Source organism: Diadema setosum, chromosome 2 (genome assembly GCF_964275005.1).
Source record: "Diadema setosum chromosome 2, eeDiaSeto1, whole genome shotgun sequence".
NCBI lineage: Eukaryota > Metazoa > Echinodermata > Echinoidea > Diadematoida > Diadematidae > Diadema > Diadema setosum.
Window position 1 is genome coordinate 37,906,918 of NC_092686.1, and position 22,829 is coordinate 37,929,746.

Below are 22,829 nucleotides of genomic sequence, written 5' to 3' on the forward strand. Positions count from 1 at the left end.
AGGGGGAATACACTCCTCCATACAAATAGGTGCAGTGAGTGAGTAAGCAGGAGTAATAAGGGTTGATTTGGAAATACACACGTAGATGCTGCCTCCTGAATGGGCAATGTTTCTACACTACTAAACTTACATGCTCCTACACAGTGTACATACAATATAAATGTCTTGATCATAAAAATGACCAATTCTACTCTGAACTTCATCTATAGAACAACAAATCTCTTTAACGTTTCCAGTCAGAGTATGCCACTCAAACATACACTTCTGAAAAGATGTCGGTCAAACACTGCAAAAAAGAAAAAGAAAAAAGGAAAAACATGCTTCAGCCTATAGCACTCTTGTTTGGTCAATACACGTACAAGAACAGGAAAGACTCAATGACATTGACATTACTGTCAATCTAATCATTGCCTTTTTATATACTTCAATGGCTGTACAACAAGAAAGTCTTTTGCGATACTTATCTTTTTCCCTTCAAAGAAATCAAATCTGGCCTGTGTCGATCATGACATCAAATTATGCTCACCTCAGCTGAACTGTTTGAAGAATTGACAATAATAAGTCACATTGTTTAAGTTTCCACACATTTGGACCATTTACAGTTCTTAGATCAAAAAGGTCAGTATGACGACAATGAAAGAAAACAATTTTATGTTCTGAGTTCTGTAATACATTAGCCAAGTGAACGAGAGTACAATATATTCCTTAGCCTTTGCAAACTCTATTTATACATTGTATATGAGTGTAGACCCGTTTGAGGGTTACCACTTTGTCCATGACTTTGAACAGGAACATCTTGAATAATACTTGGGTGACTCCATTATGCATCTGGCACAGTGAAAGCATCCATTCTCTCCCTTATGATAGGGTATCACTCAGCACTAAGAAAATGTGATTTGTTTGCAGCTGTGAACATTTTTACAGGAGATCCAGTCTGCTCAAAGTGAAGCCTACATGAGAGATGTACTGCAGACTAGAGCAATTGAGTTCCAAACTGAGTCTCTACACGTGTATGTTAATAACTAAAGAATGGCATAAGGAGTTTGCAGGTTTTTGTTTTTATTTTTGTCCTTCAAGAATTGTTCAAACTCTGTCAGATAACATGAAAGGGAAAAAGAGACTGAGCCATAAAGAGACTTCCATTTTCCCCAGAAACATAAAGACAAAGAAAAGTGCAAGGAAGCTATATGCGCCTGTTTGTTGTGATTTTTTTTCCTGCTGTTAGATTGCATATGTTATACATGAAATACCTAAAGTTAAAGTTAAACTATTGCATATGATTCCCTCTAAGGAACAATACCAATCCCAAATTTAGAGTGTTTGGCACTACATGAAACACACAAACACACATACACACACACAAATAAAATCTTAGATATGAGTCAAGGAGAAGAAGATAAAAACAAACAAACAAACAAGCAAAACTTGGTGATGTCATTCTTTAAAATGCAGCTCCCATTTGCAAAGCAGAGATACATACACATCTGTGTGAGATGGGCAGCATGTCAACTACAAAATCTTACTCATCTTTAATTGGCTGAAGTTGTGCATATTTTGATTGCAGCTCACTTTGCTCCTGATATACCATGCGGTATACAGCAGAGAGCACACGCGGCTGATGTACACGCAGATTGACACAGGCAAGCTCCATGGAGCTCCACCCACTGATGTTTCTCCTTACTCCAATTCCCCCTTCCATGATCAAGTCATCTTCCCGTCCTCCGCCGCTCCTTTGTCATCTCGCACCGCAAACTACCGCTGCTGCCACATTGCTGTGTCATTGCTGCTGCTGTAATTTGCAACATACGTGCAAGAGAGGATCCCTACCAGCTGACCTCGGGATCGTCGGGGGGGAAACACACTTAGAGGTTGATGGTGCGAGTGGACGCCCGGATGTCCTCTGCCATGAGACGACTCAGGATGGGTTTGTAGATGTCCTTTGACAGTGGTAGGACCACGCCCTTCTGCTGGATCTCGCCTTCACGTGTCAATCATCATTTCAAGAGTGGGGGGAGGGGGGGGGGTGGGGAGGACAGTGCAGAAGGGATTTTTTTTTAAGAAAGAGATAGAGGGAGAGAGCATGATATTAGGTTTCTATCACGTCAAAGGCCACATTTCTAGCTGGGCTCAAAGGCAAGAACATGAGAATACCAAGGTATATTCTTAATGTCACTGTCCTGCAGGTAATGGCGGATTGCCCCAAGACAAAAATATGCACTATCATATGTAACACTACAACTGATCACAAATCTAAACTAGTGGAGATGACGCCTGTCCGGTGATCAGGAGGTCGTAGGTTCAAATCCTGCTTGAGTATGTACGCTCATGATTTTTCATCATGGCTACTATTAAAACACTGATCAATTCGGTGATTATTAACGTCAATGTAGGGCAATTTGTCAATCAGTTGCAATGAAAACATCTCGACGGAAGAATTTCATGAATTTGAATAAGTATGCATGTGCTTGAGATTCTTAAAGGGATGGAATAGTTTTGGTTGAGATAGGGGATTCAGATTTTAACTTTTCACAAGATAGTCAAAAAGCTCTTAGGTGTGATATAAGGAATATGAGCATAGGAAGAGAAATTACAAGTTTATTTGATGAAAATTGGTTTTAAAATGGCTGAGATATCCAAAAACAAAGAGGTTCTAATAAAAGGTGGGACACACCTTTTATTAGGACCTCTTTGTTTTACTTTGTTTTGGATATCATTGCCATTTCAAAACCAATGAAATAAACTTTGAATTCCTCTTGGAATGTATGCGCTTTAATATTTCATTAGTGGTTTCTCATTACCTTGAAAAATTTCAACTCTAAATTCCCCCATCTCAACCAAAACTATATCATCCCTTTAACTACGGACTTTAGTAACGGTCAGTGCAGTCCCTTGACCGTTCTTGTGCCCATGCACTCCTCCAAACCCCGTCAAGCTGCTTAAGATGGCTCAAGTATTAAAGTCATCATCTCACTTGGGCAGAGCAGTACTTATTACCCTCGTGCAATGGTCATCATGATTCAATTCTATGTAGGATTGGAATATGTTTTTCCTATTCCTTGACCATAAAGTTGTGAGACATCGGTGCAAATCAGTGAATTACTGTAAAAGTAATGATTCATTTTATGGAATTATTACTTTTTGGATGCTCCAGCATTTTGAAGTAATTAACAATATTATAGAATTGATAGAACTTATGTATCTTAATTGATGATGTTTATGATTTTTTTTTTTCTAACGCGGACTCCCGCTTCCCCTTTCCCTCCCACCCTCATTTCTGCCTCTCTAACCCCCTATCAGTATCTCTGTCTTTCTTCCCTTCCTCACTTCCTCTCGAGTCCATATCCTGGTTAAATATGTGATCATAATGGAAATGCTTTTTGTAATTTTATAACTCCATTTCTGTATTGTGTATGTGATATATTTCATTGTAACATCGTGCACTCCAGTCTCTGACTGCAATGCGATTGAAATAAAACCATTATTGAATTGAATTGAAAAGTGGATATTTTCGCGCGACTAATTTTTCACGCTCAGCTGGGTAGAAGAGTTTCGCATGTTTTTAATTCCCCGGAATCCAGACGTCAACTACTGGAATATATGGAAAGCAAAAATATTTTTTCCACTTTTACAGCAAAGCTGATGAGGGTTAAAGTCAAGCTTTCTTACCGTCCAGTATCATCTTGGTAACGATGGCTGCTGGGTAGCCCACTGTTCTGGCCATGGCTGACAGGCCATACGGATCTCCGTAGACGGTCAAGCCGATCTCTTCCTGGGTCTTGCTGCCGTCTGGCCACTCCACTCCGACCACGTTGCGCATGATGACCAAGTCACGCTCTCCCTCCCCTGAGAATGTTTGAAAATTATTTATTGTCAGGTACGGCACTAATTTTTTTTTTTTTTTTTTTTGCTATTCAGAGATTTGTTCTTCTCCATAGTGAGTTAGTAGATGGCAGTTGTTTTGATTCTTTGTGTTCTGTTTTCTAATACACCATGGCCCGAATTCACGAAGGTGGTACAAATGAAACCATGGTTTAAACCAAGGACAAAAACCATGGAGCGCCAAGTGTCGCACTGAATATTTCGTTACGAAATTGGTCATTCTGTTGACAAAATGACCGTTTCGTTAACAAAATTATCATCTCGTGGACGAAATGTTCATTTAGTTACAAAATGTTGTCATTTCGTTACAAAATGATAATTTCATCAATGAAATAACTGATTTCGTAATAAAATATTCCATGCGACACTTGGCGCTCCATGGTTTTTGTCCATGTTTTAAACCATGGTTTCATTTGTACCACCTTTGTGAATTCAGGCCCATGAGTCTAAGTCCTGAAAGAAAAGGGGGAGGGCTGTTGGTATTCTCTGTGGAATGAGTTCTGATACAAACTGAGTAAAGGTATGGGGAAGGCATATTCCAGATGAGTTGACTATGTCTCCTAAGGGTGGAGAATTATGCTCTAGTCCATGTGTGCCATGAATCAACCTTGAATCACACTTACACTTGTTGAAAATTGGCAGACATGAATTATACAAATGCACACAGGGAGTAGACAAAAACTGCAATGGCCCCACAACATACTGTTATGTTACTAAGAATGACCCATCCCTTGACATTTAAAACATGAAACACTATCAAAACTTATGTCAATGCACTAATCCCCATTGTCAGAATAATGCAATAGCATATCGTTGCTGGGGTGACAAGACCTTGTATTTGCAATTTTGGTGAAAATGACTTTTTTGGATTAATAGTCAAATAATGGCTTAATTAAGTTATGTCCTGTCCAAATCCCAACTGTCTTACTCTAAAAAATGAAGCCACCACGGCACGTCAAAGTAAAGGCTATCCCATATGCTATAGTGCTTTGGCCGCCATGTTTTTTGGCTCTCCTGAACATTTGACATTTTGTAGATACAAAGTCTTGTCGCCCCAGCGACGATATTTAAACACACACCGATGAAAACAAGCACACATACATATAGCCACAAAATATTGAATGAATGGCATAGAGTACAGATGAACTGGCCATTTTATACTACTTCAAAGGTGATATAACTCATGAAACAGCTTGACACATAAGTGTGCATTTGAATTCTGGAACTTATCAAGTGAATATATAGAAGTAATGTATATAATTGAAATAGGGTAGAAGAGGGGCTTACCATAGGATAACCTCTGACTCAGGTGATGAGAGAGGGTAAGCAAGGGAGACCGACACTTCTCAACTACCTGATCAGACATCAGTCCCAACCTACAGGCAGACAAACCAACAAAATAGCATTACACACTGAATATTCATTCACAAGATTTACTGATGTCTGTACAAAGAGAGCCTTGGTGTAATTGACATCAAATTTGTTGTACATTCTTCATCATGACAGCTTAACATGCGAGATTGAGCTGATTTTGCTACAACACATATTTCCAATAGACACCTGTCTCAAATAAGCTCAGCTTGAACTCTCAAGTTCATTGACCCTCTCTGCCACCACAAAATAAAAAAAAAAATTCTTCAAAAATCCATATAAATTCCTGGTTCACTACCAAAATTTAATCATCTGTTGCTGGTGTCATTACAAACTTTTCCTAAAAGTTTCATTCAAATCCGTTTATTGTTTGAGTTATTCTGCACACAGACAAAAAAAAAAAAAAAAAAAAGCACTGATGAATACATAACATCCTCCCTTGGCGGAGGTAAAAATCACAAACTTACTCTTTGATGGCGTTAAGCCGCTGCATGTCCTTGCCAACCTTCTCAAAGACCATGTTCTCTGCTTCCTCCTCGGTGAATTCTTTACCCATGCTCTCTCCCATGGTGACACAGACTAGCTCCCTCTACAGGTGGACAAATATAAAACAAAACAATAGCATTGTATTCAAAACTGGTGATGGCTAGATCGCACCAATTTTTTGTCACACATTATTTACTAATGTCACAAGTGATTACCATTTTGGGCATAAATTTATTCTCTATACAAATAAATGCCCAGAGTCTACGAAGGACCTGAAGAATATCATTTGGCAAAAAGCAATTAATGTCTACATGTAAGTCCAGAGTCTATGAAAGAAAAGTATAATCTCAAAACATCAGGGTAATGGAGAAACAAGCACAACATAACCACTGTAGGCAGTGAAATGAGGTTTTAATCACAAGAGGGAAAATTATCATATGAATTACCACTAGTTATGAAATATATAAAATAAAAGCGAGGCACTTCTGTACGTGACTTTCTATGTTGTTCCACTCTCCTTTGTGCATTTTCATGTTCCCTTTGCTGTATCCCATAAATTATCATCTTGTTTTGTGGGGTAAGTCTATCACTGAAATCACCCTCTTAATATTTCTCATAATCAAAGATCATTTTTTTTTTTTACATGTCCTCCTAAAACTCATTTTGTTCACTGTTTGATATGAATATCTCTAATCTAGTCATGCATTCCTTTTACTTCAATTCATTTTCATATTCTTGAGGCATCCACACACATAGTGAGCTTTTTCAAGTGATGCCTGTGAAGCAACACAGTGTTGTCACTATTCAAGGGATAAAAATGTGGCCGTTGTCTCACCCATGTGATCTCTGGTGCATCTTCATCCAGGGCTGGGTGGGGGTTCATGTCAGCCAGTCCAATCTTTCTTAGAGCTGTGGCAATATTGCAGTAGCCCTGCCGGAAAGAATCATTGTTAGCATTTGGGAAAACCACTGCATGAGCATGATGTGTTCAAACGGCATGAGCTCTATTCAAGATCTATTCTGCATGTTTGTATGGGTATGTGAGAGTGAGTAGGCATGTATACGTGAGTGTATGTGTGAATTTCTCTCTCAACATGATATGTGCACATCCACTTTTCCACCTTTTTTTGTTTCTCCTTTCTCTTGTGTGTGACTGTTGACCATTCAAATGCTTACAGTTAGCTACTGATAATCAATTACATAAGAATCATTGGTAAATTATCATGATAAATCACACCTCACTCTCCTTTACAGAGTGCAGTAACATAGATAAAATCATGACACACTAACATCATTTTCCACCTTTCTGTGTTTGATAAATAATGTAACCATATCATAGCATTGATATCACATAAACCTATTGGCCCGAATTCACGAAGGTGGTACAATCTTTGTCTATGATTTAAACCATGGACAAAGCCTATAGTTTTGTATGGGGTGCCAAGTGTCGCATGGCCTATTTCTTTTACGAAATCAGTCATTTCATCTACAAAATGACTATTTCGTTTCGTTGATGAAATGTTATCATTTCATAACGAAATAGGCCATGCGACACTTGGCGCCCCATACAAAACTATGGTCTTTGTCCATATAGTTTAAACCATGGGCAAAGATTGTACCACCTTCATGAATTTGGGCCTTTGCATTTGATAATTATTGTGATGATAACATAGCATTCAAAGTACATTTCACGTGATCCACATGACCATTCCACCTTCCTATCAGATCACTTCAAAACAAGACTGTACTCCCCCTCCTTTTCAATTTTCTTCGCACTTTCCCATCTCTTCTCTCTACTGTTCTTTTCAGGACTTCCTACATGGTGTACCACAAAAGCAAAACTATAAAAGTCATCCAATCAAAAAGACAAAAAACCACAGGCACTGACTAAATGACATCCCCCCAAATTGATGCTTGCCTCCAGTACCCCGAGGGCGGCAGGCAGAAGACCAGCCAGGGAACCAGACCCTCAACTCACCTTGTACCGGATGGTGCCCCTGATGATGTTGCCGGCCGTGGGGATGCCGTAGAGGAAGACGTACTGCATGGCATCTCGGTTGCAGTAGCCCTCCAGGTTGAAGCCGGGCAGGAAGTTGAGGGACGTGACGTTGGAAGAGTGCATGTGCATCCCAGGAGGCAGGTAGATCTCGCTGTGATCCTTCAGGTACTTGGCGTCGCGCCCTAGCGACAGGAGGGCGGTAGCCGGACTCCAGCTGGAAAAGAAGAGCAGGAGGGGTGTGGCAGATGCACATAACTATGAACATCAATAATTTCAGGGTTGATACAACTATAGGTATCCTCTTATCTGTCATTTGCAACAAAAACAGCACAGCAACATCTACTCCAGCTGGAAAAGAAGAGCAGGAGGGGTGTGGCAGATGCACATAACTATGAATATCAATAATTTCAGGGTTGATACAACTATAGGTATCCTCTTATCTGTCATTTGCAACAAAAACAGCACAGCAACATCTACTCCAGCTGGAAAAGAAGAGCAGGAGGGGTGTGGCAGATGCACATAACTATGAATATCAATAATTTCAGGGTTGATACAACTATAGGTATCCTCTTATCTGTCATTTGCAACAAAAACAGCACAGCAACATCTACTCCAGCTGGAAAAGAAGAGCAGGAGGGGTGTGGCAGATGCACATAACTATGAATATCAATAATTTAAGGGTTGATACAACTATAGATATCCTCTTATCTGTCATTTGCAACAAAAACAGCACAGCAACATCTACTCCAGCTGGAAAAGAAGAGCAGGAGGGGTGTGGCAGATGCACATAACTATGAATATCAATAATTTCAGGGTTGATACAACTATAGGTATCCTCTTATCTGTCATTTGCAACAAAAACAGCACAGCAACATCTACTCCAGCTGGAAAAGAAGAGCAGGAGGGGTGTGGCAGATGCACATAACTATGAATATCAATAATTTCAGGGTTGATACAACTATAGATATCCTCTTATCTGTCATTTGCAACAAAAACAGCACAGCAACATCTACTCCAGCTGGAAAAGAAGAGCAGGAGGGGTGTGGCAGATGCACATAACTATGAATATCAATAATTTCAGGGTTGATACAACTATAGATATCCTCTTATCTGTCATTTGCAACAAAAACAGCACAGCAACATCTACTTGGTAATATGCGAATAATTGAAATGTTGATGCTGCGATGTAGACTATTTCACTTATATTTCATCATTTATTACTTTACATTTTCAGCTGTTGTGCAACACTGTACTGTATTGCAGCACATGTAATAAGAGGCAATATACACAGAAAATGAAAACTTCTCCATGAAAAGGTGCTGTTCTGCAATCTAAGAGAGAGAGAGAGAGGGATAAATCTGCACAATGACTCAACTGAAATTCCGACAGACAACTCTAACATAGTAGAGATGCAATGGAAGAGCAGAAATAATACATTCGTGGATAATACAATGTATTTATGGGGTTTTCAAGAAGCTGAAAAATGTAAAAAGTTGACGCAAAACACACGCACGACGGATTATGTATGACAGACGCCTGATGATGAATGATCCCAATAGCTCACCTGAGCTGAAAAAAAAAAAAAAAACACAGCACAAAATGATGCCCCCAAAAAGAAATGGTTGACATCTCTGTATAGGGATTAGTTACATGAGTCACCTAATGGCCAAGATGTCTGATGAAACCTGTTATGTTGCCCTGGGCACAGACAGGGGGACTATCAATTGATAGCCCTGTGAATGAATAGAAATAGAACGGTACTTGAACAGTCAATGTGCCATCAGTATACTGCACTGCATTTCAGTCAAGTGGAAGAGACTTTTGCAAATTCATGGTGGAAGTATGAATGAAAAGTAAATAGATAAATGAAGGCTTTGTAGGTACCATGTACTCTTACACAGAATCTCAAAGGCTGCATCAGTTTGTGATATAGCTAGCATGCGTCGGTGGGAGCTTAAAACCCAAATCAGGCCAGCACACGCACACACACAAACACCTGGGGAGACCAGCCCTTTTATCCACATGAAACAAACAGACAGACTCTCACAACAGACAGCTCTCAAAACAATTGCTCCTTATTGGCAAACAAAATAGGAAACATGGGAAAGTTGTGTAACAATTTAAAGAGGAGAAATTTGTGGGATACCCTGTATCTGGCTGGATATAGGTTTAGACCAATGAAGAGTACTCAGTACACTCAGTATCAGGTCTAAACTAGGCTAGGCACTATTGAGAGGAGCTGACTGCAGTTTGGATTATTACAGAATGGCCCCTCATGGAACATTCTGTGATACTGCCTCAACTGCCAGTCAACATTTTGAAGTTGGAGTTAAAGCTGCAGACCTAAAAATCATCTGAATGACAATTGGTCAAGCCACTGAGAGGCAGTCGCCATCATCACTTTAGAAGAAGCATTTTTGTAATTTGTTTTGAATTACTGGTTGTACAATTGATACACCTCCCCATATACAACACTGGAATCTGCAATGTTGTCATTTTAGTAGACAAATACAAAAAAATCTTAAAAGACATCATGCTCTTTTTGAGTTACTGACAAAGAATTACAGTCAGGCATTATCAAAGTTGGGTAATGAGGTATGGAAAAATTATATTTCAGGATGTGATAAACCTTATAAACATTTTACTTTTTCTTTTTCTTTTTTTCTTTTTTTTTTGGGGGGGGAGGGTTACATATTACATAATATGTTTTTGAACACCATTTTGACATTACAGTATGCGGGCACGTGGTTTTCTAAGGCTTTTTTGGATCTTCATAACAAACAGAAACATATCACTAGAAATAGACATTCAAGAAACATTGCAACTCTCATCACCAAACCCGACGGCGGAGTGATCTGAAATTCTGCGCAGGCATGCTTTCTGCTGTACACTGCCTAGTAAAAGAGCAATATGCCAACAACCAGACGGCAAGGAGGTGGATGATAAACCTACGTGAAAGCATGAGATGTGAACACTGCCACTGGTCAAGCCTCGATTATATAGTGGGAGCAGCACCCAGTGGCTGAGCCATGCAGTGTTTACACTGATGCCACCATTGTGCATCTTGCACACCTGTGTGTTTTGATTGATATTGTCATATCTATCCCCAAAATAGCACCAATGTATGGCTACTCTCCAAACAATGGCTAAGCATTTGCAGCCCGCTGCTGTGATCGGGACTACCAGCAAAAAATTTGATGCTGCTCAGGGGGGAAAAGAATTATCATACCAATCTTTTTCTGACATGGGGCCCAATTTTAATCTGTAAAGAAAAACATGGAAAACTGTTTAAACCTTGGACAAACAAACTGTGACATGATAAATGTTAATGAGAAAGCAGAAACTTTTTGCTATTGTCTTTTCAGACTACTGTATTTCAATCTTCATTGCATATCATCCTAGTGTTGCTATGGTAACCACTAAGAGCAGCCTACTACTGTGGCCATGAGAACCAATATGGTCATTGTTCTCCCCAAACTCTACCACGCCCTCCCTCCCTCTCCCCTTCTCACCGACTACTTACAGCCCTAAGTTGAGTGTATGGTGACATGTCAACTTATATTGTATATGCCATATATTTCGAAAGTCTAAATTTTCACGAATCGGGAAGTCCCAATGATTTCGCGAGCGGTTAAATGTGTGATCGTGGAGACCTGTAGTGAACGGAGAAATGTACATGCGTACATCACATCGACATCGGGATCAGAGTAAATATTTTCGCATGTCTTTAATTTCACATATAGCACCTGACTCACGAAATTTGCGAAAATAAAAACCTCGCAAAATATTCGGCGTTGCAGTAACTTCACAGCAAATAATTGGATATTCTTCTTTCTTTCTTTTTCTTTTGCATTTTTTTTTTTCAGCTGCAGATGAAATTCTAAATTGCAATCAGTACTTTAAGCAATATACAAGGGGATTATCATGCAGAACAGTAATGTGAATGTTACATACTTCAAAGTGTGGAAATTTTGGGAATTTTGCACTATGCTAAAATAGAATGAAAATACTGCCATGCTATCAATACATTTCTGCAGTAAGAGGCAGGCTTGCGGCAACTTACACTGTGTAACAAGGAAACCACCATTGTGTGGGAGCCCTCTTGCTAATACGGTAGAACACAGCAAGTCATAGCTAACTTTTCCATGATCAACCAGGACATAACAAGATGGCCTACTCTGCCATTGATAGGGTACCCTGAATGGGTCTAGGGCAATTACCCCCTGGGCAATTACCCCCCGACCCTTCCCCTGACCCTTCCCCTGACCCAACCTGAACCTAATCCTAACCCTAACCCAAACTCTATACCCTAAACCTAACCCTAATCTTTACTCTAACCTTGTCACTAACCAGTATTCAGCCGGGGGAAGGTAATTGCCCTGATACGCCCTAAATTAAATACCTGTAAATGACCCCCTTCCCAAAGTTCATTCTTAATGATATCCAAGCATTCTCCTCCACTAAAGCAGTGATAATCTGTGATCACAGTGCAGTGACTTCATAGTTTAAGGTAGAAATGCCAATTGCTCTCACCTGAATTTGTACTTGAGGGGATTGGCAGAGAATTCTGGGGCTGGCAGACCTCCACACCATGACTCAAACAATGTCACCTTTCAGGAAGAGAAAAGAAGGGAGGGGAAGATGTTATCCACAATAGCGAAGGCAAAAATCAACTAGAAATGTCGCTAAGGCGACTGGTATGCCTCCGCCATAATGCACGATTCTCCTAATAGGTCTATAGTACATGTAGACAATATGTGATTACATTTTCACAAAATTGGCAAAATATTAAAATGACAAGTTTGTCACAAATGTGTTGAATGTTCACCTTCCTTGACCCACTTGTAGGTTTAATTGGATGAATAAGAGAGCATGTACTTGGGGATTTACGGACTTTAACTTGACTTTGACCCATTCATAAGTTTATGCACTGAGTAATTTTCAAGGTATGGAGAAAAAGTGCAATTTCTATAATGAAAAGTTCATTGTTACCATTTTCATCTGGCCTTTGACCCTAAAATTCATAGGATAATCACTGTCAGGCACAACATGCATAAATACGTAGTAAGTTTCAAGATAACTTGAGCCACTTCTGAGATATGGAGGAAAAAGTTAGTTCAGCACTTTCCCTTGATCTTTGACCTTTTGACCTTTGAGGCAAACAACAAAAAAAAAAAGAAAAAGAAAAAAGAAAGCTTCCAGAAAATCTCTATTAGGTTATACATGCATACACCAAGTGTAAAAAAAAAAAGATAATCCTGCTGGCATTGCATAAATATGAGGGAAATAGTAAAATTTTGAAGTGTTGCCCTTGATCTTTGACCCATGAACCTTAATTCTCTAGATATTCACTGCCAGTCAGTACATGTATATATACTATGTTCCATGGAGATATCTTGAACAATTTCCAAGATACAGAGAAAAAAGTTAAGTTTTAATATTTTTACTTGACCTTTTGACCTTTGACCTTTGACCTCATGACCCCAAACTTTCACCAAAGAACCTTAATTGGGTAATACATGTATACACAAAGTTTCAAGAAAATATCTTCAGGCATTGCATAGATATGGTGGAAATAGTGAAATTTTACATATTTGACCTTGACCTTTTGACCTTTGACCTTAAGCATGTGCACCCAAAAGTTGATAGGCACAACTTCACCCCCTAATACACATACAGGCCAAGTTTCATTAGGATACCTCAAAAGGTTTTTTAGTTACGCTGTCCACAAAATTCATTACAGACGGACAGGACGGACGGACGGACGGAAGGAAGGAAGGACGGACAGACGGACGGATGGACGGACGGACAACCCGAAAACATAATGCCTCCAGCACCACTTTGTGGCGGAGGCATAAAAACTGACATTAAGGAGAAACAAAAAATGCACTGGTTAGCCTCATGATTTGATGAATTGCTACTTCTGCTTTGGTCTATGTTTTCTCTAATCTCTTGCACCTAAGTATATCACCCCTGGTGACATACTATTACCTCTTTTGGTTCACTGCAACAAATCCTCACACTTTCAACATCACAGTGGAATAAAGTTGGCACCAGTTTTAAAACCAAATATTAGACTGCACCATCCCTGGTCTGAAAGATATGAATGCATAGCTTGTAATGTGCTTTTCCTGGTACTATTTTGTACCTTCCATAATGGATAATCATAACAGATTTGACAAAAACAACACAACAAACAAAAACAAACAAACAAAAAATATGATGATCAACAATCTATTCATGTTGGAAAATAAGTTGCTGTGTTTGTGTGTGTGTGTGTATTTCTTGTTTTGGGGTGTTTTGTTTTTATTATGCCTCATCATGGATATTGTACAGCATGCCTTGCATCATACCTGCATATCTCTCAAGACCATGAAAATGATACAAAACACCATTTCCAGTGACATGCATTATCCAGATGTTAATCTTCAGTCTCTCTGTTTAATGCAAGACAGCCAGATATTCATTTTAATATCAGAGTGTATCAGAGCTAGGATTCAGCTGCTTTCATATTCAGATAGCTCCTTCAAACCCCTCCCTAGTGAGCTACTGTTCACTTGACCCCCTGCCACACTGAAATAAGGAAAGTTTTGTTCATAGGCAAAGTAGGTGAACAAAATAACTGGTGACCTCTCACCTTTCCCCCTCGCTGTTTGACATTCTCGAAGCATTCCATGGCCAGCATGTGGTCAATGCCGGGGTCAAGCCCACACTCTGTTAGGAGGGTCACTCCAGCATCCTCGGCACTGCAGTACAGGGGAATGGTAGACAAGACTTTACAGTGTCACTGCTGTTAACGCTGGACAGACTGGACAATACTGACCACATGCAACTCATATTGCTTCTCTGGGGCCAAGGCATTGTAAAACCAGAAATTTTTGTGAGCATGAAACTTTCGGGAATTTTGCGAGAAGCCAAGATTTGCAGAAGTAAAATAAACGTGTTGAATGCCAGTGCAAAGCTGTACACCATACTCATAATAGTATGCATCATAGTAGTGTGCACTCTTTTGTTTATTTGTTGGTTTGGGTTTTTTTTTAAAGCATGTTAACGAGTGCATATTTAGTTTTGTTGCGTGCTTTATATTGACCAGCAGTGTGTGTTCAATAAATCATCAATCAAAGTACATGTAGTATACTTATATTTTTTTCAGTCGGCCATTCGCGAAAGTGTCATGTCATGAATGCTTCTGGTTTTACAGTACTCTCAGGTCACTCAGGTCACCAGAAGGAAAAAAAGGCTGAGCACTACAGTATCATAGGCAAGCCTCTATGCGGGTTGATTTAATGAGAGTTAATACATTTTAGTCCTTTTAACAAAATTAAATCTGGCTCTAATATATATCATACAATTTCTTATGGTAGCATTTTCTCAAAGACGAACTGGCAAAGTCTGTTTCACAACATACATTAGACTATAGCACAGCATTATGATTAGTATAGACAGCCATAGGACAAATATTTCCAGGTTCCATTGCAGATTACTTGGTCTTACAGTTACAACGGATATCACACACAACTTACTAGTAAAATACCTGGAATATCATTTCTGTGCTCTTAAAGGGGAAGGCTAGTAACTGATCAGTGGGAATCAGTGGAAATGCTGGGAGATGATTGTTCCAATCCTTGTGGATTCATTTAAGAGTACATTATATATCTATTATTGTGTGAAAATTATTTGCTTCAGAATGGTCTCATATTCAAGTAATGTGCAGTTTAATGTTTCCAGGTTAGCATGCCTGGTCAGTGACGGGGCATTAAGCTGCACATTACTTGAATATGAGACTGTTCTGAAGCAAATAATTTTCACACAACGATAGATATATAATGTACTCTTCAATGAATCCCACAAGAATTGGAACAATCATCCCCCAGCATTCGCAGTGATTCCCACTGATCAGTTACTAGCCTTCCCCTTTAAGGAGGGCTATGCCTTGGTATTAGAATGCTTGTAATATTTTGAAAGCATAACTTTCCATGTGAAGGGGGGAAAAAATTCTTCCCTTCTGAAGTTTGCTCACCTCTGCTGCAGCGCTCTGAATGAGGGCGCTGTGTAGCTTGTGGTGACCATGTCCTTTTTGTGCTGTATGCATAGTTGCGCAACGTTTTGGTGGAGGTGCATGGGCAGGAGACTGCAACCACAATGAAGATACATGGTTACATTTGACAACGGGCGATGACTGAATTACAGCTTAACTCAACAATATGGAATCACTGGCAAAATAAGCCATCTGAAGGAAAAATGCATTACAGATTTTACACATTATACAAAAGCTTCAGTTGTAGAGCAGTGGATGACCAACGGTGAAAGAAAAAACTGATGTGACAAAGCAATGAAAACTCATGAAATGAATACTCAAATGTAATCTGTAATTTTTGTCACATGCTATAACCATCAGGTGTCACATGCTATAACCATCAAGTTCAATGTCATTTATCATTACACCATTAAGCACTATGAATTTTTGAAACGGAGCATCAACACGGCTTTTGAGATTCATCCTATATGGATTCCTATAGAGAATGATGAAAGCAAGATAAAAGCATTTTCTATCAGGAAGTTCATCCTGCTGCAACATTCCATGTGAAGCTTCTGAAAAGATTATTGGTTAGGACTCACTCTACAAAGGCAAGGAAATATGCTCTCTCAAGTTTCGTTGTATTTCACAGTACGTAATAAGTAGGCAGTAGCATTTGTAATCTCACATCAGTATCAAAGTTATAGAGGATAAGTTTAATGTTACATATCCTGATACTGTAGATACACAGATGTTTATGTGCTCATCTGCACCCTCTGCATGATTCCATATTTACCTGATGACAACATCATGTTCCTTGACACACTTATCCAGCATTTCCTGGTGTCTGTCCACATTGAGGTACATGGCCGCAGAGTTGGGATAGCGACTGGCCAGGCCCTCCGCAACCTCCTTCATGTCCGACGCTGCAATGAGACAAATTCAGCCACTGTTACCAATGAATCATGACTTTGCAACAGCCCGTTTCTTTATTGGGGGAATGCATGCATCTTAATGCATGATATGTGTCTTATTAATCACATCCCTGGCACATCTAATTGTGATTATATAAGTGTAAATTTCAGTTCAATACAAGAAATTTCAAGAGCAAATGTTCATTGTTCATGTTTCTTGATATTGTATTCAGCAGCGATTTCGGTTTTAAGTGCACGATGACACACATACAAGTGATTTCTGACTGAGCATTCAACTGAGCATTCAAGAGAGTTACATGTTCCCTTCTGAAAAGAGTGTTTTCGCATGTGAACCACTGATAACCACATGACAGATATGTTACTGAGTAGCTGTACTTTCCAGATGCGAGAAACAATTGGACCAGCAAAGAATCATACTGTCCTTGTCTGTGACTAGGAGCAATACGGTTCACTGACAGTGATGATATGCAGGTATCTTCCCCCAAGGCCTCAAGAAAATGTGAAAAAGGCATTTTCATCATCCCATGTTATGAGCTAATGTTAACAACAATGATGAAATATGCCATCGACAGAGGAGAGTCTGCAGAAGTTGTTGCAGAGACAGCTGCCAGACATGGAGTTTATTCCCAAGATCAAAGGAAATTAAGAAGAGGTAACTTGTCACTACACAACACCAAGGACCCATCTCTCAAAAAGAGAGGAAGATTGAGAAACAACCAGCATATAAATTGATGATACTAAAAGATACCTCTTCAAATACCATCTTCAAAATGAGAGGCATAAATCCTGCCCCTCCACGCAAACAACATTGACTACCAACCTGTTGGGCAGAGATGAAGAAGCGCATGGTCTGAGACATGAATCCACTCCCTCCGCAGTTCTCACGCAAGACTATTAGATCACATTGAATGAATCATCTAACTTACTGACTTCCTGGACAAATAAAAAACCTACACGTATATATACTGTATATAATATACACAACAACGCAGAGGACACTAACTCAGTGTCAGGAATGTATCAGAACTCACCGATAGTGCAGGCGACAGTCTTGTCTCTGGTAAGATAGTCCACGACTGGTGGGACCATCATTCCTGAGCCAAGGATCAAAACTTTCTTCTCTGCTGTTGCCATATCAACGGGTATTCTCCTACAAAAGAATTTCAGCCAGAAGCATTTAGATCACATGCATACATACTTACATGCAGTGTATATATATATATATATATATATATATATATATATATATATATATATATATATACATAAACAATTAAAACAAAATATCAGCTCAAAAATTGAAAGTAATACAACCCCAACAAACAGGTCATCAGCATGTCAAGCCAAATGACCTTTGACCTTTTCCAGGTGGTTCCTATCTCTAAAATGTATTGAACATGATGTTCTCCCAATGTGCCAAGTCTTATGCTTATAGGCAAAAATGTGCAATTATGTCACAATTTGCCTATCTGACAAAGGAGGTCACCTTTGATTTGCTCACTCTTGTGATTACTTCATGGTCTATGTGTTGGAAGGAGACAAGAGTTTATTGAGGAGCTACACTCCTCAAGAATAATAATAATAATAACAATAATTCACAACATTTATATAGCACATTATCACATGAAATGCCTCTTAGCGCTATGGGGGGAAAATAAGTACAAAAACTTGGATGTTCCCAAATATTTTCCTTTAATCCTATTTCTACAAACAAGTTATATGGTGCTTTCATTGAGACAACTGAATTTACAATGAAACTTTTGCAGTAACTTGCAAGTTTAACTTTACACACTGTCAATTACTGCTTCAAAAACTAACATTTGAATCAAAATTTATGATATCATGAAAGCTGTGATGTTTGTTTGCTGTTTTTTCATGGCTTCAAGTTTTTCAGGGTTTGTGAACGGTATGTCTACTTACGGATCAATTTTGTCCCGTAGGTCTTGGATGTATTTGTAGTTGTTTGTCAGTTTTCCATTGGAGCAGATTATTGCCTTTGATACAAGAAAAAAATGGAGATGATGTCACGAAGAGAAAACAAGAAAACAACATAGAAATCAAAGTTGTCAAGACATTGCTAATAATCAAGAAATTGCAACTAATCAGATACTGACCAAGATGGGTACTTATTACACACAAACCTGAACAACATGTCAAACAAAAACGAGGAATGTTGCTATGGCAACTGACATGCCTCTGCCATATGGCATTATTCTCCCATAGGTTTGTTGCACACCATGACATTGCGCGACGACAGATTCAAATGACTGGTAAAAAATTGAAATGACATGTTTGAAAGTTTGATGGCAGAACCCCATATGTGTTTGGTGTTTACAAATTCTTTGAGCCAGATTTCATTTGGATGGCTAAATTGTTTCAGAGAGTAAGTATTAAGGAATTTGAGCTATCCTTGGAAACCACAACAGGTTCTTAAGTTACTAGTATGCTGTCCAAAATATTGATTACAGACGGAAGGACAAAGAGATGGACAGACAGACAACCCGAAATCATAATGCCTCCGGAATGAAAAAAAAAATACATGGATAACATGACATCACACACAGTATGGTGAAATAGATTACATACGAAATCTCACTCTACGATAGTCAGGTGCATTGTTAACTTACATCTCTGATGACACGAGAAAAGTCCTCCTGTTCAAATGGCTTTGTTGCATCTGACGTCAACTGTGAGTTGAGTGAAAATATATGGAGTTAATTATATCAGTATGTCACAATCTAAATTGATGTAGCTCAATGGCACTAAACACCACCACCACCAACAACAAAAAAAAAATTAAATAAAGCACACACTCTATATCATTTACATGCACCAAAATAATTGTATGAAAGCTGCATGTGTTTTTACGCACAGGTTCAGAGTTTTTGCCTGCAGCTACAAACCAACTATCCCTTTAATGTGCCTCCAATGTAACAAAATATGAATGTTTTTCTTACATCAACTGACAGCTATTGTCTAACCCAGTTGATTTGATGAGATGCATTGCATGCAACACTGAATCCACAACTTCGTAACCCCCCCTCCTTCCAAGGCTATGATATATGTGTTGTTAGAGTCATGTCCATTTATTCATCCCAAGTCTCCATATCAATCTGGCACTGTGGCAGGTTAGCATCTTGGTACCGGCAGAACATTCAATGGGCACATCAAGTGTGATTGCAAGGATGAAAACTGCCACATGATTGAGTTTTTGCTCTGGACAAATTTCAGAGAACTTTTTTTTTTTTAATAATTTCCAGCATGAGAGTATTTCTGTCTATATTCTTAATATCTATAATATAAATATATATCACTTATGTCTATACATGCCTTTATTCTAACTATATAAATGTATATTCACATGTTGTTATTTTCACACTAGTTGAATGGTGCAAAATATTTGTGAAAGTGTCCACAGAAAGAAATGGTTCATGTTTACAGTTTACAGTAACATATATTGTGTATGGTCTGCAGGTATCCTGGACATTTATGGTGCAATTGCACTTACTAGTTCAGGGACAAGAGGGGCCAGAAGTCCACCGAAAAAGTCAGTGGCCTCTCTGGGCAGCTGGGCGGGCATGTTGTCGATGGAGCAGACCAGCACTCCGTCTCCGGAGAACCGCAGGGACTTGAAGTGCTGGTGCCTATGGTCTGCGTCGTAGAGGCAGAAGGGGGACTCGATCGTGGTGCAGTCGGCGATGAACTCGATGGAGCCACCGGGGTCTGCCGTGATGTCACAGATGGCAAGGAGGCGGTGCGGGAGGGTGGGACAACCGGGCACGGCGGAGGTCTGCGGGTGGCTAACAGGGCCCAGTAGGGGTTGTGTGTCCATGTTGGTAAGGAACCGGGGATGGTTGACATCCCAGAAGATACCGTTGATGATGCAGGATGCCCAAGGTCCAATCTGACAGTCATTCAAATCAGATTTTTCACACACATGATTCATAAAATCATAACAAAAATAAACCTGGTAATCTATACAACACACATGTATGACTGTATTCTGATAGTGAAGGGCTGCCAACATTGACACATTGAAATCAAGAAGGTTCCATCGAGAAAAATATAATGCCACATGCTTCCAATTAAGCTATAGAAGTTCCCAACTCAGGGAAGCTTTTAAATTCATTTTCCCCCTTCAAGGGGGGGGGGGGGGCATGTAGAGATTAGGTAAGTCATTTTTCACAGAGACATTTGCAAAATTTGGAATGATAAGAGCAACAACTGATTGTCAAACCTTCACAGCAGCTCTTTACATTATACTCTCACAACTGGCAACTACAAAGTGCCATTGACCTATCCTAGCTACCAGTAGTTCTTTGACTTTTTTGCACAGCCCCAACTGTATCAGGGCACTTACCCTCCCCCCCCCCCCCCCCCCCCACACACACACACCGGGCTAAACATGGTTTAATGATAAGGATAGAGTAAGGATTAGGATTAGGGTTAGGTTTAGAGTTAGAGTTTGGATTAGGTTTAGGATGAGGTTCAGGATTAGGATTAGGGTCAGGGGAAGGGGAAGGGTCTGGGGCAGTGCCGTATATAAAGAGAGTCTGCCCAACTCGGTTTTCAGCTTATTAGTTTTGAAGTTTGTGATTGGTCAAAACTGGTCCTGTGATCTTTGTAGAGCCATGTTGTTACCAAAGTGCAATCATAGGCAATACCCACTGTTCACTACCCCTTATTCAGCTTGCTTTCATTACTTACATCTGAGCGCACACGCAAACTCCCTAGCGCATAATACGATGGGGAAACAACATTGCATCCAATTTAGCAGTTGTCCAGACTCTATATATGGCACTGGTCTGGGTTCATTGCCCAGGGGGGTTAATTGCTCAGGGGGTAATTGCCCAGGGGGTAATTGCCCAGGAGGTAATTGCCCAGGGGGTAATTGCCCAGGAGGTAATTGCCCAGGGGTAATTGCCCAGGGGGTAATTGCCCTAGACCCGCCCCAACAGTGAGAAACACTACCTGCGAGACCTTACCTCTTCACTGAAGGTTGACTTGTACCTCTCGGGATGCATGTCATACTCGGCCCGGTCAAACTCTCCCCCATCTTTTCTGACAATGTGGTCCTTCCTGTGGACCACCGTGGCATACACCTTTCTTATGTCTGGATGAAGTGTGAGAAAAAATGAATGATCCATGAACCAGTAATAGCTGACCAAAAAATAAAAATCAAATAATGTTATACAATTTACACCTACTGTTCTATATCTTATCTATAGATAATCAACTTGATACATGCAGACATGCTTTGACATATGGGCCCGAATTCAGGAAGGTGGTAGAACTGAAACCGTAGTTTAAACCATGGACAATTTGTATTCTACCGTGAAATTACTTGAATTGTGTGTTAAAACTGTTCAACACACGAATTCAATCTCAATTGATAGAAATTACCACGAGAAACATGTAAAATTGGCCATTTTGGTAATTTTCACCATGTGTTCACTCAACCGTGAAATTTTGTGCACAAGTCACATGGTACGATAAGAAGCACATAAATTATACGTTGCATGCCTTTTTATCCTGGAAAATTGAAATTTGTTCCGATATCACCAAATCAAAGTTGCAAAATTGGGCTTGTGAACTTCAAAAAGTGACCATTTTGACTTTAAAGTCATGCTCACTCAAGCGTGACCAAATGATATCCACTGAATTTCACATGAAAGGTAGTTGAGAAATACAGCTACATGATCCTGTATTCAGATTTCCTCAAAGGTTCCTGATTCATAAATTACAGATGTTTGTTTTAGGGGGAACTTACTTTTTGTTTAGTGTTTTAGATGTGTTTAGAGGGATCTACAACTCTTTTGTATCTTGGGGCCATGAATGTTTTTATGTGCACAGGTTGGGGGTTGCATTGTTTGAAATTGAATGGCCACCCTGAATGTAATTGGGTCTGTACATAGCGGGATTAACTCTAGGGGAATGAACTTCGTCTGTAGTATCTTTTGTTTAGAGTTGTTGTGGGCTAGCTTTCTTAGAGGAAAGGGAGTCTGATCCTTGAGTTCGGAGAGTGCAGACATGGGATAGATAGCTCTCAGCCAGATGTATCTAGTCGGTGTGGTGGAATGTATTGTGGAAGCTTGTGCTACAATAAAAGCAACAGGGCATGTTATATATACACACAAGTTGA

At 39.6% G+C, this 22,829-nt stretch overlaps 1 protein-coding gene across 1 annotated transcript in view; it reads right to left on the reverse strand.

The window, feature by feature from the left end:
- Window positions 1–1,510: 1,510 nt before the first annotated feature.
- The window catches only part of LOC140242435 (alpha-aminoadipic semialdehyde synthase, mitochondrial-like), a 37,316-nt gene continuing 15,997 nt past the window's right edge, over window positions 1,511–22,829 (reverse strand). The window contains exons 7-21 of the mRNA XM_072322174.1: window positions 21,673–21,800; window positions 20,196–20,591; window positions 19,315–19,374; window positions 18,608–18,681; window positions 17,719–17,837; window positions 16,549–16,678; window positions 15,756–15,866; window positions 14,373–14,481; window positions 12,269–12,345; window positions 7,715–7,949; window positions 6,572–6,667; window positions 5,718–5,839; window positions 5,167–5,255; window positions 3,667–3,843; window positions 1,511–1,978 (exon numbers count right to left, since the gene is read on the reverse strand). Coding sequence (XP_072178275.1) covers window positions 1,863–1,978; window positions 3,667–3,843; window positions 5,167–5,255; window positions 5,718–5,839; window positions 6,572–6,667; window positions 7,715–7,949; window positions 12,269–12,345; window positions 14,373–14,481; window positions 15,756–15,866; window positions 16,549–16,678; window positions 17,719–17,837; window positions 18,608–18,681; window positions 19,315–19,374; window positions 20,196–20,591; window positions 21,673–21,800 — 2,039 coding nt within the window. The 3' untranslated portion in view covers window positions 1,511–1,862. The remainder of the gene's footprint in view (window positions 1,979–3,666; window positions 3,844–5,166; window positions 5,256–5,717; window positions 5,840–6,571; window positions 6,668–7,714; window positions 7,950–12,268; window positions 12,346–14,372; window positions 14,482–15,755; window positions 15,867–16,548; window positions 16,679–17,718; window positions 17,838–18,607; window positions 18,682–19,314; window positions 19,375–20,195; window positions 20,592–21,672; window positions 21,801–22,829) is intronic.